We start from the raw sequence: 16215 nt of genomic DNA on the forward strand, positions 1-16215 counted from the left end.
AATCTTACAGAATTTGTAAATTGATTTCAAAGTTGTCTTGGGCACATAAAATGGAGTCTGGATTGGAGGAGCGGTGTTCTGGCTGAAGGTCTGTGACCAGAAGTGTCCACAAGGATCACTGCTTCACCATGTGTCGTGTGTGATGTAAATAAATTAATAATACACTATGTGTTACTGAAAATGATATACTGGGTGGACTGATTCGTTGACTTACAGACTTGGCGGAGTTGCGTAAATTTGGGACTGTTGTCAGAGTGTTCAGCATCCAATTATAAATATGAACAGAGTCAACAAGTACAGTTAATTCATGCAAATGTGAGAGGTTGCACTTGTGAGAGGTCAAGGTCGCGAGCGATGTTCACAGTGAGTGCTGGGAACATTAGTAAGATTGATGTATGATCGAGCCTTGTGATGGATATGCATAGCTATCTGAAAGTGGAAACACAATTGGTAGGGTTCTAACGATGAGCTGAGGTGTTTGTTAAAGTTGGGCTGTAACTTGATGAACGTTAGTTAAGAGACGATTTTGATGCTGTGCAAAAATCTGGTAACCACATCACGAGAATGTTGTGAAGAGTCTGGAGAGGGTGCAGATGAGTTTCACCACAAATCCCAGAGGGAATAGGTTTAAGATTAGAGGGTAAAGTTTAAAGGGGATTTAAGATGCATATTTTCCACAGAGAGTGATCGATGTCTGGAATGAGCTGCCGAGGAAGGGACTGGAAACAGATACTCAGCAGCATCTGAGAGGCTTTTGAACTCATGAGTAGGCCGGGAACGGAGGGATATTGATCATGTTCCTGAAGATGGGATTGGTTTAAATTGGCATCGTGTCTGCATCCGCATAGTACATCTACAATTTTATCTTCTATGAATGACTACAGATCTGAACACCGCAATCTCCGCCTTCCTGTCAAATTGTGAGGATCACCACCTGCTACGGTTGACGCGATTCTACATGGAGCGATTGGAGCAGGCGATTGAGGAGGGTGTGGAGGGAGTCAGCTTCATGTTAATGGGCGAGGATCACCTCACCGGGCTAGAGTATCATGTAAGTGGTTGGAACATAGGCTGAGTGTAGCTTCTACAGAATCTATCACAGACCGACAGAACCGGTGTAACGGCGCCTCTGGGCTGTGAAAATCCTGTAATGCTTGTGGTCAAAATGAAGAAAAGAGTTTTCGTTTGCAGAAACTCTGAAACTTTATTAACCAATATAGGCCTCTGTCCATTTTTCTCAACACATTCACTTTTAGACAGGTTAGGATACAGACAATGATTGAGAGGTGAATTTAGTGACGTTCAGTTGCCGGACATTGCAAGTGGACAGAGAACCACTTTACACCACTCAGTCTGACATTACATCATGTTCCCAACACTCGAACTTAATGGGCATTCACCCGACTATTTTAATTACCCCCGGGTTTTCCCACTAATCAAATATATAGTGACTATTTCTCAGCTCATTTCTCCAGTCTACCTTCAACCGCATCGTCAATTGCACAGGCAGTACTGAATATCGTCTCACTTTTCAACTACTAACCCTAATTCATTTGATCAAATCTCCCAACATGCCTCACGGTTCAGTTACATTCTGTTCCTTGTGACTGTTCCATTTGGAGTTTGTAATTATCACAGCATATACTGTTAACACTGGGAACTGCAAAATCTTACAATTGAAAGTAGTCCAAGCATCTGCAGTTAACTCGGAATTACCAAGAAACTCCTTTCAAATGGTCCTCGTGTTACTGGGACACATTCACCTATTGCTCACCAGATTGTATTTTAGTGAAGAGCCAAACATGATCCCTAGCACTAACATTCCACACGAGACAGCTGACAATTTTAATCCAAACTTCCTTCTCTGCATTACCACCATTTGACTTTGGTCTCTCTGACACGCAGAAAAGGACTGCAATTGCTGTCTGCTCCTCTCTGCCAGTTCTCTGCTGCGGTTCGCCGGGGATTACCACAGGGAATATCAACAGTGACCCTGTCATAGCTTGACTTAGCCATAGTCATTGAACTCTACAGTACAGCAACAGGCTCTTCGGCCCATCAGCTCCACATTATACGCCTAGTCACATTGATCTGCACACCGACTAGAGACATCCATACCCGTCTCATTCATGTACTTAACCAAATAATTTTAAATGTTCAAATTGAATGCACGTATACCAGTTCTGGTGACAGCTCGTTCCATACTTTCACCAGTCTCTGAGTGAAGATTTTCTCCCTCAAATTTTCTTTCATCTTTCACCCTTAATCCAAGACCTCCAATTCCGGTCTCACCTAACATCACTAATACATGCCTGTTCGCATCTACAGTCATTATACCATTTATGCACTTTTATTCCTCTATCACATCTCTCCTGGTTCTCCTGCACTCTAAGACAGACCTAACCTATTCACACTTCCCCTATATCTCAGGCCCTCAAGTCCTGACAAACCTTTATATAACTTTTTCTGCACTTGTTCAATCTTATTGATATCATTCCGAGCGGTTGGTGCACACATTGCTCCCAATTAGCCCCTGTAACATCAATTCCGACAGACTATCTCAACTTCTGTATGTAATATTTTGATTTATGAATGCCCATATCCTAAAGGTTTTACCAGGACATCTACGCCTGACGCTTTTAAGCAATTTTTGATCTGTATTCCCTGATATCTTGGTTTTACCGCACTGCTCTACCACTCAATGCCTTAGTGCTATCGTGGTTTGTCCTCAAATAGTGCAAAACCACACACTTGTCTTGATTAAATTCTATCTGTTGATCTCCATTCTACGTTTTTCCAGCTTTTCCAAGTCCAGCTGCAAGCTCTGTTAAACTTCCTCGCTGTTACTACATTGATGTCATTCACAGATTTACTGACCCAGTTTATCACATGTCATCCAGACCGTTTAGATATGTGACATAAAACACCAGACCCAGTACCGATCTCTGAAGGACACCACCTGTCATAGACCTCCAGTCAGAGAAGCAAACCTCTACTACCTCTCTTAGCTTCTCTCATGAATACAATATCTAAACCAACTTACTACCGTGTCATGAATGCCAAGCGACTTAATCTTATTGACTAGGTTCCCATGAGGGACTTGTCAATCGCCTTGCTGAAGTCCATGTTGACAACATCCACACACTTGCCTTCATTACTCGCTTGCTAACTTCCCCGAGAAACCATAAGATTGGTTATACAGGATTGACCATGCGAAAATTAGTGTTGAATCCTAGTGAATCCTTCTCCATCCAAGTACTCATATTCAGTTCCTTAGAATACCTGCCAATAAATATACCACCACTTGTGTTAGGCTCACCAGCCTATAATTCCCTGGCTTATTCTTGCATCCTTTTCAAACAGCGGAACAACATTGTTCCCCTCCAATACTGCTGCACCTAGCATTTTAAATATCTTTACTAGAGCTCCTGCAATCTCTGCACTAGCCTCAGACAAGGTACGAAGGAAAACCCTGGGGATTTATCCACACTATTCTGCATTAGTCAGCAAACACCTCCTCTTCTGTAATCTGTACAGAGTCCACGAACTCACCGCTGTTTCTCCTCAATCTAAAGACTCTGAATGTCTCTCAAGTAAATGTAAATGCAAAAACATCTATTTAAAATCTCCCCCACCTTTTCCAGCTTCATGCATAAAGGCCCACTCTGAACTTCAAGAGGACAAATTTAGTCCGTTGGTATATTTTTGTTCAAAACATATTTGATTTTTGAATTTATACCTGGGATAAATCAGGCCCTCCTGATTTCCTCCTTTAGTAGCTCTTGCATTTCTTGTACTCATCAAGTACCTCATTTGATTCTTCAAGCCTATACTTGCGATGCGCTCAGGGCCGTGATATCACAAAAAAAAAACAAAAAAAAAACATCGGAACGTACAAACTCTTCACTTGTGGTCATTTATGGATTAAAAATCTGTACTCTCAAAATATCAGTTTTGAAGGCCTCTCACTTATCAAGCACATCTGTACCACTAAACAACCTGTCCTAATCTGCTTTCGTCAGATCTTTTCCGGTACCATTAAAATTTGCCTTTCTCCAATTTAGGATCTTAACCTGAGGACAAGACCCAATCCTTTCCACAATGATCTTTAACCTAATGACATTATGATAACCAGATCCAAAGCGTTCCCCTGAACACACCTCTGTCGCTTGCCCTGTCTTGTACCCTAATCGGAATTCCAGAATGTGCTCTGTCCAGTTGTCACATGAATATATTGATTACAGAAACTCCCTGGACACATTTGACCTACACTATCCCATCCAGCGCTTTAACACGGAGTACAAGTCAATAAATGAAAACACAGTATCTTCTGTTTTTTTGTTTCTGTGATCTCCCTGCACATTTGTTCTTGTAAATCCCGTTGACTATTGGGTGCTTTATAATATAATCCCACTATGTGGTCATACCTTTCTTAGTCCGTAGTTTCACCAATGCAGTCTCATTGGACCGGCTATCCAGTTTGTCCTGTCTGAGCAATGCAGGGACATTTTCTCTGACTGGTTATGCCAGCCCTCCATCTGTAATCCCTCTCGCTCTATCGAATCATGTCTAACCCAAAGGAACCCTGGAATGCTGAGCTGCCAGTCCTGAACCTCCTCCAACGAAATCACGCTAAAGGTTACAATGCTGTCATTCAATGAGCTGATCCATGCGCTAGGTTGATCTGTCTTTCCTACAATACACCTTGCATTGAAATAATACGCATTTTGGAGAAAAGATGCTTATCCTTTAGTTTCCTGACTTTGCATGTCGGCTTAACAACATCTTTCCCACTCAACCACTCCACTATCCACGTTGGTTCTTCATCCCCCTGCAACTCAAGTTTAACACCTTCCCCCTCCCCATGTAACTCTAACAACCCTTCCCGCAAGGGTATCAGTTCTCCTCCAGTTCAGGTGCAAAACGATCAGGTGTCTCTAAGCCCCAACTTCCTTGGAAGAGAGCCCATACATCCAAGCATCTGAAGCACTCCGTCATGCACCATTTCATCAGCGACACGTTAGACTGTACACCGTCCTATTTCAGGCCTCATTCGCACGTTTTATGGGTAGCAATCCTGAGAACGCGGCCATGGAGTTCCTGCCCGTCAGCCTAGCATCTAACTCCATGAGCTAACTTTGCAGGACCTCATCACACTTCACTAGTACATCAGTGGTACCAACGTGGCCTACGACCTCTGGCTGCTCACCGTGCCCTTAAGAAAGTTTCAGAGTCGAAGCGAGGACTCCCTGACCTTCGCAACACACCATACAGAAATCTTGTACTCGTTAATAGAATCTCCTGTCTGTTCTTCTAACCCTTGAGTTCCCCTGTCAGTGCAGTTCACTATTCTCACCCTTACTGTGTCACAAAACGAAACTCAATGCCAGAGACATAATCGCCATGGCATTCCTCTGTTAGGTCATACCCCGCAACTGTAAGCCGTATACCTGTTATAGTGGGGTTTCCTGAAGTGGCTGCCTGTCCTCTTTTCCCCTCCTGTGTCCTGGCCTTGGTAACAGCTCCCTCCCTTTATCGACTGCCAGCCGACCTCGCAGCTTTTTGAAATAACCTGGGTTCATCCAGCTCCAATTCCTGAACACAGTCTGTAAGAAGCTGCAGGTGGATGCAACTATATGGTTATATGGTTAATTCCTGAAGGTGTAGTTATCGGGGACATTGGAGGTTTCCCTGCCTTGCCACACCCTGTATGAAGAACATTCCACTATCCTGCCTGGTATTCTCACTGTTCTAACTGTGAAAAGGAATCGAAAATACTATAGAAAATCTATAGTATCTAAAGCCTCTGCCTCTCCTCACTGAAACCTCTCTGACACAAAGTCTCAACTCCACGCTCTATCTCTCAATCACTCACATTACGTCTGCTCCGCCTAAGCTTTGCCAAGTGGATAAGTACCCCGCAATCTGTGGCGCGGAATGTCCCGAACGACCCCCTCGCTTTTCTTTTTAAATCTTTACCCCGCTTTGAACACTTCAATGACTGTTAGTGATCTGTGGAGAGCAGAATATGCTGGGTCAGTCTGTGATCAGGGTAGATTTGAACCCATCCCTCCGCTCCTCAATATATTTCCCATTGTTCATTACAGAGCGTGACTGAGCTCGCCGAGAAGGGACATCGAGCAGACGCTTCCAAACTCCTCCTGGATCTGGTGATGGAGAAGGGCTCCGGGGCCCGGAAAGTGATGTGGGAATCCTTTGTGAAATTACATCATCATTTACCGAAGCTGAGCAGAATATTGAATGAAATACGGGAACGTGGTACGGTGAACAATACACTGTGTATTACAATATAGATGCTGATGAATTTATAGTATTACACAGAACAGACTTCATGCAGGTTAATCTGTTTGAACAGGTGACGGCCAGGTCGCCTACATGGACACTGAGCGGGGTTTATCTGAAGTGCCCAAGCATCTGAAAGGTAAGTGATGGAACGGACATGTCAATGTTTTTAATTCACGCTGAAAGTCTGACTACAGTCCTATAAAGTCTCAGTATTTTCTCCTTGCTATTACCTTCGTTTACCCTTGAAATATATGACAACGTTACATTTGCCTTTTTTGCTGCAGACTCGGACCGTAAATTAACCTCTTTGGAAGCTTGCTAATCCCTGTGTAACTTTGATGTTTCGACCTTCTTCCCATTTAGATAATGGTCCGCACTATTGTTCTTTTTACCAAAATGTATTATTGGACATTTCCAAAAACAGTATTCCATCTGCAATCTTTATGCCCATTCTTCCAATTTGTCTACGCCCTGCTGCAATCGCCTAGCTTCCTCAGCACTACCTACTCCTGCACCTATCTTTCTATCATTCGCAAACTTTGCCACAAAGCTATAAATTTCATCATCTAATGCATTGACTAACAATGTGAAAAGCAGCGGTCGCAATAATGACTCCTGCAGAACACCGCTAGTCACTGGCAGCCAACCAGAAAAGGCCACTTTTATTCTCACTTGCTATCTCTATCATTCCATATCTCTTGTCAGTCATTCCGATATCCGTGCCAGTAACTTTTCTATCTTGCCAACGTCATTTTCCAGTGGTCCAATATGAACTCTTTCCTCCATTTTACTCTTTATATAACTGAAAACAAAGTTTGTTATCCTGTTTTATATTATGGTCTTGATTGCCCTCATATTTCATGTTTTCCCTTCTTACAGCTTTCTTAGTGGCCTGGTGTTGGATTTTAAAAGTTTTCCATTCTTCCAACTTTCCACTCACATTTGCTACCTTACATGCCATTTCTGTAATGCGTTTTATTACATTGCGATACTGGTACAGGTATGTTATATTTCTCCCTCTCAAATTGCAATTTGAATCCAATCATTTTATGATCATTGCCTCCTAAGGTTCCTTTGCATTAAGCTCCCAGTTAAGATCTGGGTTATTACACAACACCCAGTCTAATATAGACTTTCCCCGAGTAGTCTCAAGCACAAGCTGCTCTACAAAGCTATCTCGTGGGAATTCAATAAATTGCCTCTCATGCGATCCGACACCTTAAGTATGCTTGATTTTCCTACTTCCCTTGCATATTGAAGTGCCCAATTACACCTGTGGCATGATCCTTATTACATGCCTTTTGAAGCTACCTTTGCAATCTCATCTCAACATTTTGGCTACTATGTGGAAGCTTATATATGATTCCCACAGTTTTTTTTACCCTTGCAATTTCTTATCTCCACCCACAAAGATTCAACATTCGCTGACGCCATGTTACCTCTTTTTAAAGATGCAATTACATCTTCCACCAGCAGAGCCACACTACCACCTATGTCGTCCTGCCTGCCCTTTTGACACAAAGTATATTCTTTGACATTAAGCTCCCAACTATGGCTTTCTTTCAACCACGACTCAGTGATGCCCACAACACCAAGAGTTCTTCCACTTTATTCTGAATGCTACGAGCATTTAAATACCCCCCTGCCATATTAGTTTAAAACACTCCCAACAGCTCCAGTAAATCTTACCGCAGGAATATTGGCCCCCCTCGGATCCAAGTACAACATGTCTCTTTTGTACAGGTCCACCTGCCCCAGAATTGGTCTCAGTTATCCTAGAAATCTGAGTCACTGCCCCATGACCCAATTCTTCAGCCACGCATTTACTGCCACTTCATTCTATTCCTATCTTTACTATCGTGTGAAACAGGCAAGAATTCTGAGACAAGCACATTTGAGTTCTAGCTTCTCAGCTTCATTCGTATCTCCCTATGTTCTGTCTTCCAGACTTCCTCCCTTTTTTTCTCCCAATGTCATATGTACCAATTTGTGAAAAGACATCTGGCTGCTCAACATATTGTCTGTCCAGAGGCATTTCGGACCCTGGCACCAAAGTACCAACTTTTTTTTTATTCGGGAAAATACGTTGAATGTCTATGTTCATCAGACAACCTATTTCTCTCCGTCCTAAGATGTTCGAAGGAAACACAAGGAGACTCTGCGGGCACAAACTGAAACACTGAGAGTGGACACGATCCTGATGAGGGAGAAGGTGAAGGTTTTCCAGCTGGTTGATCGATACATTGAGCTCACGGTCATTTCTACTGTTCGAGATCGGAGACTGGTGGAACATGAGCTGTTAGCAAGAGGCAGAGCCCACGAAGAATTGAGAGAGAAACATCTCCACAGAGAGCTGGAAAAAATCCGGATACATCAGTTATTCAAGAGGAGTTTTCTTAAACAATTTAAAAGACCTAACATGGAAAAAAAATCTGGGATGTCCACAGCGGTGGCCGGCGTTCCAGGGATCGGAAAAACAACAATGGTACAAAAGATTGTTTATGACTGGGCCACAGGGAAAATATATCAACAATTCCAGTTTGTCTTCAGTTTCAAATTCCGCGATTTAAACACCATTAACTGCAGGATAAATATGAAGGAACTGATTCTGGATCAGTATCCTTACTTTGGGAATATTCTGAGAGAGGTCTGGAAGAACCCAGAGGGATTGCTGTTTATATTTGATGGTTTGGATGAATTCAATGACAGAATTGATTTTGCTGACAGCCGGAGAAACACAGAACCTCAGCCCACATGCACAGATCCTGAATTGAAGTGCAAGGTGTCTGACATTGTGTACAGTTTAATCCAGGGCAAGCTGCTCCCAGGGTGTTCAGTGCTGGTGACCACCCGCCCCACTGCGTTACATTTATTGGAAAAGGCTGAGATCAGTGTCTGGGCTGAAATCCTGGGATTTTCTGGTGAGGAACGGAAAAAATATTTCATCAGGCATTTTGAAGATAAAATGGTGGCGGCAGCTGTTGTCAAACATGTGAAGGAGAACGAGATCCTGTACACCATGAGCTACAACCCCTCCTACTGCTGGATCCTCGCTCTGGCACTGGGCCCCTTCTTCACACAAAGAGTCAGGGACCCCCAGCAAGTTCCCAAGACTATCACCCAACTGTACTCCTACTATATTTACAACATCCTGAAAAACCACGGCCGTGAGATTGAGAACCCCCGTGATGTGTTACTCAGGGTTGGTCAGTTGGCCTTCAGAGGAGTGTCCGGAAGGAAAATTGTGTTTACAGATGTAGATTTGATCAAGTACAATCTGCAGCCTTCCCAGTTCCTGTCCGGGTTCCTGATGGAGCTTTTGGAGAGAGAGGATTCTGCCCGGAGCGTGGTGTACACATTCCCACACCTCACCATCCAAGAGTTTGTAGCTTCAGTCGCACAATTCCTGAATCCACATCCCGGGGATATCCTGAAATTCCTCACTGAAGCCCACAACACAACAGATGGGCGATTTGAGGTATTTCTCCGTTTTCTTGCTGGTCTCACCTCCCCAATGACAGCTCGGCGCCTGGAGGAGTTTCTGGGTCCATTTCCCAATGAAACAACCTGCCGGGTGATTGACTGGGTGAAGGAGGAGGTTAAACGACAGATTGGAAACACATGGAGTGATGCTGGTAAAAGGAGCTTTCTGAACACATTGCACTACCTGTTTGAGTCTCAGAATAGTGGACTGGCTCAGGCCGCACTGGGATCTGTGGAAACACTTTCATTCAGTGGAATGACACTGACCCCGATTGACTGTGCAGTCCTGTCTCATGTCATCAGACTCTGTGATACAATAAAACACCTCGACCTTGAGAACTGCCTCATTCATTGCGAAGGAATCCAGCGGCTGGGACCCGGGCTGCACAAGTGCCAGGAGTTGAGGTAACTTGATTTATCTCTCACTCTGAACTGTGAAACTGTTCCATTGTGTTGTTTCAATGTAAAGAAACTGGGATAAAACTGTAATAAATCAGATTGTGAAGAATTCTGACAAATGCCTAGTGAACAGTGGCCATTGGTTTAACTGTATTAAATCAAAGGACTGGCTGCCTGTGTTTCCCGCTGCCTGTGACACGTCCATTGACAATGTTCCTTCTCACTGTTACTGACACCCAGACCGACACTGATTGCAACAGGTGGGTCAGAGATTCACACAACCTTCCCAGTGAGGGACAAGAGACCGTCAGCAGACCGTCCCAGGGAGAAGGAAAGAAATGCCATTGTGAGATTGCACTCCCCTGCCATTCCCCGTGTGCGACTATCACCATCAGTCCACCTGTGCGACTGTGCTCACCGCCAGATACCCAGTCCCCAATGCGTGCATCTCCTCTCCCGATTGTGGGCCTCCGTTCAGACTCAACCCTCCTGTGCAATCAATTTCTGCATCGTCTCATCTTGTGGGATTATCTTTTCCCATCAGCATCCTCCTCCTCATCCCCCTTCGTCCTGCTGATTCTGTCTTCCCAGCTCTTCTATGGAGCTGGGAATTCAGAGATGGAGTCTCTTCTATCGACTCCCATCGACATATCCTCATTCACGAATCTTCCTCACTATGGCACTTCCTCCCACACCTCAACCCTAACACATCAGGAACAGTTTTCTAACCATCGGGAAATTGGACAGAATATGTTGAGTTTACAGGGTCACACCGGCACACTAAATTATTGACATTCGGTGAATACCCTGGAGCTGGGCAGTGAGGGGCATTGACAGTGATGTGAACTCCGATCAGTGATTTACTGAAGGGTTTAATGTTTCCTGAAATATCCGAGTGAGAGAAATTCCCCCAAACCCACGGTTTGAATCACTTTGTTCATCAACTTGTTTATTTTTGTTTAGCCTTGGTTGGAATAAACTGGGAGATTCAGAAGTGAAACTGGTGTCTGCAGCTCTGAGGAACACAGAGTGTAAAATACAGAAACTGAGGTAAGTACAGACTGTGGGAGATTGTGTTTACAGTCACTGGGTGTCTGACACTGAACATTAATGTGATCAGTAATTGTGTTACTGATAAACACTGGGGATTTGTACCGTCTGCTGTCTCTCTGTGTCCTTCACCCTCACTCTCTCTCTCTCTCATCTCCAGGTTGGGGGGAGTCAGTCTCACAGATTCTGGAGCCGAGGATCTCGCCTCCGCTCTCAGTACAAACCCATCACTGACGGAGCTGAACCTGAGTGATAATAAACTCGGAGATTCAGGAGTGAAACTGGTGTCTGCGGCTCTGAGGAACCCGGAGTGTAAAATACAGAAACTGAGGTTAGTACCAGACTGTGGGAGGTTGTGTTTACAGTCACTGGGTGTCTGACACTGAACATTAATGTGATCAGTAATTGTGTTACTGATAAACACTGGGGATTTGTACCGTCTCCTGTCTCTCTGTGTCCTTCACCCTCACTCTCTCTCTTCTCCAGGCTGAGTCGTGTCGGTCTCACAGATTCTGGTGCCGAGGATCTCATTTCTGCTCTCAGTACAAAACCATCACTCAGGGAGTTGAGCCTGGGATGGAACTCGCTCACAGACCGATGGGTCCCTGCCCTCCGCCGCTTCATACTGACCCTCCCGAGTCTGCAGCGGATAGAGTGAGTGTTTGTGTTAACATTCAATCTGATAAAATGTCAGCGGATCCGTGGATTTCCTGGTGATATTTGTCTGTGAGTGCTATTGAAACAATAACCCCGGCCCCCTGTTACTGACACTGTTGTGAAAACTGTTTATTTCATCTTTATTCCTCCATCTGTTTCAGGTTGCTGGGGAATCAGTTTGGAGAGAAAGGGAGGAACGAACTGAGAGCTCTGCAGGAACCCAGACCTGGATTGACCGTGCATCTGTGAACATCAGAATGTGTTAACATCACAGGGTCAGACACAGGGTGAAGCTCCTTCCACACCGTCCCATCACACATTCCCGGGGTCAAGCACAGTGTGAAGCAACCTCACACCATCCTGTCACATACTCCCGGGGACAGACTCAGAGTGAAACTCCCTCCACACCGTCCCATCAAATACTCCTGGGGATAGACACGGAAGAGGATGGGAGTGGGCAGAAACGGGCAGGGGGATACAAATGGGAATCACAACCATAGCAGTTAACAATCAAATTTGAGTTCTAGGCTCGAGAAGTAGCCCAGGATGAAATCAAAGTTGAGGATAATTTTGGAGAACGGGACTCCACCCCTTCCCGTCATCTCCCACGGTCCGCAGTCCTCACAGGACGCCGTCCGTTCTCGTCCACTCACACGGACCGTGATCCCAAATAAATTTCACTCTTTCTCATTCATTGTCACTATCGACACTCCCAATGAGACCACCCCTTCCCATTCACTCCACTCATCCGCATTCCTAATGGGACGCATCCCTACTCATTCGCTTGCATCGTCCATACTTCCAATGGGCCCCGTCCCTTCTCATTCAGTCCCACTGTTTGCCTGCCTGTGGGCTTCGCCCCTTCCAATTTACTCCCCACTGTCTGATCACTCCCATTCAGTCCTGTCGTCCGATCTCCCAGTGGGATCTGGCCCTTCCCATTCACCCCCACTATCTGCCTCCCAGTGGGACTCCATTCAGATTATTTCCAACGGGAATGGGATTATGGAAATTGGCGAGAACGCCAGAATTCAGTATTTGACCGAACTGGGTGCGGAGTTTACAAAATTTGACATTTATTAGTTACACGGAACGTCGAGGGTGCTGTGGATGTTGACGGCTTTGTTACACTGACGATGCTCATCTCCTGGCGGAGACGGCGGATAGGATCGGACTGAAGGACCTTTGGCACGTCTTCCTGAAGATGGCGGGGGTTGGTGGAGCATGTGAGAGAGGTTTATGGTTTCCGTGTCCCAAGGCCGGGTGATTCATCGCGCCCGGTTCCCGGTGTCCACATAGCACACAGGAAGTTATACTTGGCACGGTCCCCGCTCTTCATAACGTGGCTGGGAATTTTACCAGGCACAGTTCCCGATCTCTGTCTCCACACTGAGAGTTTTACCGCACACGGTGTCGTGGCTCTGTATCGACACCGGGAATATTACCGCACACGTTTCCTGGTGTCTGTATCCTCCTCTCTCCACGACACTCGGAGTGATGACGCACAGGATCCGGAGATGAGGAAGTCGGATCGGTCTCTATTGTTTGCTATATATTTATTATTTGTGATAAACAGTCTGCGCAATCGAGTGGAGGATGGTCGAGAGTGTTTGTCTTGCGAGGGGCTCCTGATTGAAAATGGTGAATAGGGAGGGAACGACAGAAGGATTTAGAATGTTCACTAGACAGGGAGTGAAAGGTTGACTGAAAATGGTCTCCGGGGAGAAAGTGATGGGCTGAGTGACAATGGGCGCCAGGGAGGGGGCGATGGGCGGAATTAAGATGGCCGTGGTCACCACGTTTCTCAGGGCTGTCAGGGAGGGAGTTATACACTGACAAGAGAATGGGAGTGACGGGCAGAGTTCAAATGACCGACAGGGTGGAGACTGAAAATTATCACCAGGGGTGATACCGGGAGGAGACATCGGGAGTTATGTGCTGATTAAAAATAGGTTTCTGGATTAAAGCCAGAATATAAAACTATCACCCGGGGAGATTGACGCGCACGTTGAAAATCGTCACCAGGGAGGAAGGGAGGGCTGCACTGTGAGAAAATGGACGCCAGAAGGTGACAGGTCAGAGAGAGTGGCGGCCCGACCTGAAATAGTCCTAGATTCCTTTGCTATAATGGCCTGCAGGGAGAGAGTGATGGACAGAATTCAAATGGCCAACATTGCTTAATTTACATTTGTCATGATGAAATCAATAAACCGCTGTAACTTCCTGTCCTGGTGCCGGACTCGAGTTTTATTTGAGGTTTCTGCTGCCCCCCGCACCCTGTGGACTGCAACAGTGGGTCGGAGCTCCTCACACTGACACAGTAGCGTCTCAGCTCCAGGCTGAGGGAGGTCGGACTGCCGGAGTCTGGGTGCCCAGGATCTCATCTCCACTCAACCCCCTTCCTGGCTAACTGTCCCCCACCCGCCCCCCGCAGACAGTTACATCGACTGATATATCAGACGTAAGTCTACTGAGGTTCCTAGTATGAGAGGGATGGTGGATGGAAGACCGGCGTTAGCACGGGGTGAATCTCCCTCCACAGCATCCCATCACACACTCCCGGGGTCAGACACAGAGTGAAGCTCCCTCCACACCGACCCATCACACACTCCCGGGGTCAGACACAGAGTGAAGCTCCCTCCACACCGACCCATCACACACTCCCGGGGTCAGACACAGAGTGAAGCTCCCTCCACACCGACCCATCACACACTCCCGGGGTCAGACACAGAGTGATGCTCCCTCCACACTGTCCCATCACACACACCCGGGGTCAGACACAGAGTGATGCTCCCTCCACACTGTCCCATCACACACACCCGGGGTCAGACACGGGGAAAATAAAAACGCCTCTGTAGTGTATCAACTGAGTGGAGACTCACACTGTGTTCACCTTGGAACCGGGAACCACACGCACACACACACACACATACACACACACACACACACACACACACGATGAATATATGTAGAAGTGGTCACAGAGACGGGGAGGGATGCAGTTTGCACAGACCAGGAGAGGGTGGGAGGTGGCACAAACAGGCAGGGGAGTACAGACGGGAATCGTAACCATAGCACTTAACAATCACATTTGACTTGTAGGGTTGAAAAGTAGCCCAGGATGAAATCTAAGTTGTGGATAATTTTTCAAAGCGGGACTCCACCACTTCGGGTCCTCTCCCACGGTCCGCACTCTTCACAGGACCTCGTCCCTTCCCGTCCACTCACACGGACAGCGATCCCAATCAAATGCCAATCTTTCCCATTCATTCTCACCATCCGTACTCCCAATGACACCACCCTTTCCCACTCACTCCACCCATCCGCATTCCTAACGAGACGCACCCCTACCCATTCGCTTGTATTGCCAAACTTCCATTGGGCCCAACCCCTTCCTCTTCACTCCCACTGAGCCCCGTCCCTTCCCATTTACTGGCACCGTCTGCACCGCTTCCCATTCACTCCTGTCGTCCGGAGTCTCCCAGTGGGATTGGCCCTTCCCATTCACTCCCACCATCGGCCTCCCAATAGGATCCTTTCAGATTATTTCCAACGGGAATGTGATCCTGTTAGTTAGCGGGACGCTTGAATTCTGTACGTGACAGAACTCGGAGCGGCTTTTATGGAATTTGACGAGAACGCCGATGGTTTATCAGTTACACGGACAGTCAAGGGTGGTGTGGATGTTGACGACTTTGTTACACTGATGATGCTCATCTCCTGGCGGAGACGGTGGATACGATCGGACTGAAGAACCTTCGGCACGTCTTCCTGAAGATGGCGGGAGTGGGATGCGTGTGGGAGAGGTTTACCCTTTCCGTGTCCCCACGCCGGGAGATTCATTGCGCCCGGTTCCCGGTGTCCACATAACAGACCGGAAGTTATACAGGGCACGGTTCCTGGTCTCCATGTCCCAAACAGGGAATTTTGCCAGGTACGGTTCACGATCTCTGTCTCCACACCGAGAGTTTTTACCGCGCACGGTGTCGGGTCTCTGTATCGACACCGGCAATATTACCGCACACGTTTCCTGGTGTCTGTATCCTAATCTCTCCACGACACTTGGAGTGATGACGCACAGGATCCGGAGATGAGGATGTCGGATCGGCCTCTATTGTTTGCGATATATTTATTATTTGTGATAAATAGTCTGCGCAATCGAGTGGAGGGTGGTCGAGAGTGTCTGTCCTGCGAGGGGCTCCTGATGGAAAATGGTGACATGGGAAGGAGCGACAGAAGGATTTAGAATGGTCACTGGGGAGGGAGTGAAAGGTTGACTGAAAATGGTCTCGGGGGAGAAAGTGATGGGCTGAGTGACAA

At 46.4% G+C, this 16215-nt stretch overlaps 1 protein-coding gene across 1 annotated transcript; it reads left to right on the top strand.

Annotated features, from left to right (window-relative positions):
- Positions 1 to 874: 874 nt before the first annotated feature.
- LOC132386493 (NACHT, LRR and PYD domains-containing protein 3-like) lies at positions 875 to 14113 on the top strand. The gene is made up of 8 exons (XM_059958783.1): positions 875 to 1051; positions 6108 to 6279; positions 6377 to 6442; positions 8439 to 10194; positions 11152 to 11238; positions 11399 to 11569; positions 11725 to 11892; positions 12057 to 14113. Exons 1-8 carry the CDS (start codon positions 875 to 877, stop codon positions 12142 to 12144), a joined length of 2685 nt encoding a protein of 894 aa, XP_059814766.1. The 3' UTR covers positions 12145 to 14113.
- The last annotated feature ends 2102 nt before the right edge of the window (positions 14114 to 16215 follow it).

The sequence above is a fragment of the Hypanus sabinus genome, unplaced genomic scaffold, assembly GCF_030144855.1.
Source record: "Hypanus sabinus isolate sHypSab1 unplaced genomic scaffold, sHypSab1.hap1 scaffold_118, whole genome shotgun sequence".
Lineage (NCBI taxonomy): Eukaryota > Metazoa > Chordata > Chondrichthyes > Myliobatiformes > Dasyatidae > Hypanus > Hypanus sabinus.

What these genes read in the sequence shown, in the direction of transcription:
- LOC132386493 (XM_059958783.1), top strand. Translation starts at nt 875, where the DNA reads ATGACTACAGATCTGAACACCGCAATCTCCGCCTTCCTGTCAAATTGT. An exon ending in GAATGAAATACGGGAACGTG is followed by an intron (nt 6,280 to 6,376) that starts GTACGGTGAACA and finishes CTGTTTGAACAG; the next exon opens with GTGACGGCCAGGTCGCCTAC. An exon ending in CCGAGTCTGCAGCGGATAGA is followed by an intron (nt 11,893 to 12,056) that starts GTGAGTGTTTGT and finishes CATCTGTTTCAG; the next exon opens with GTTGCTGGGGAATCAGTTTG.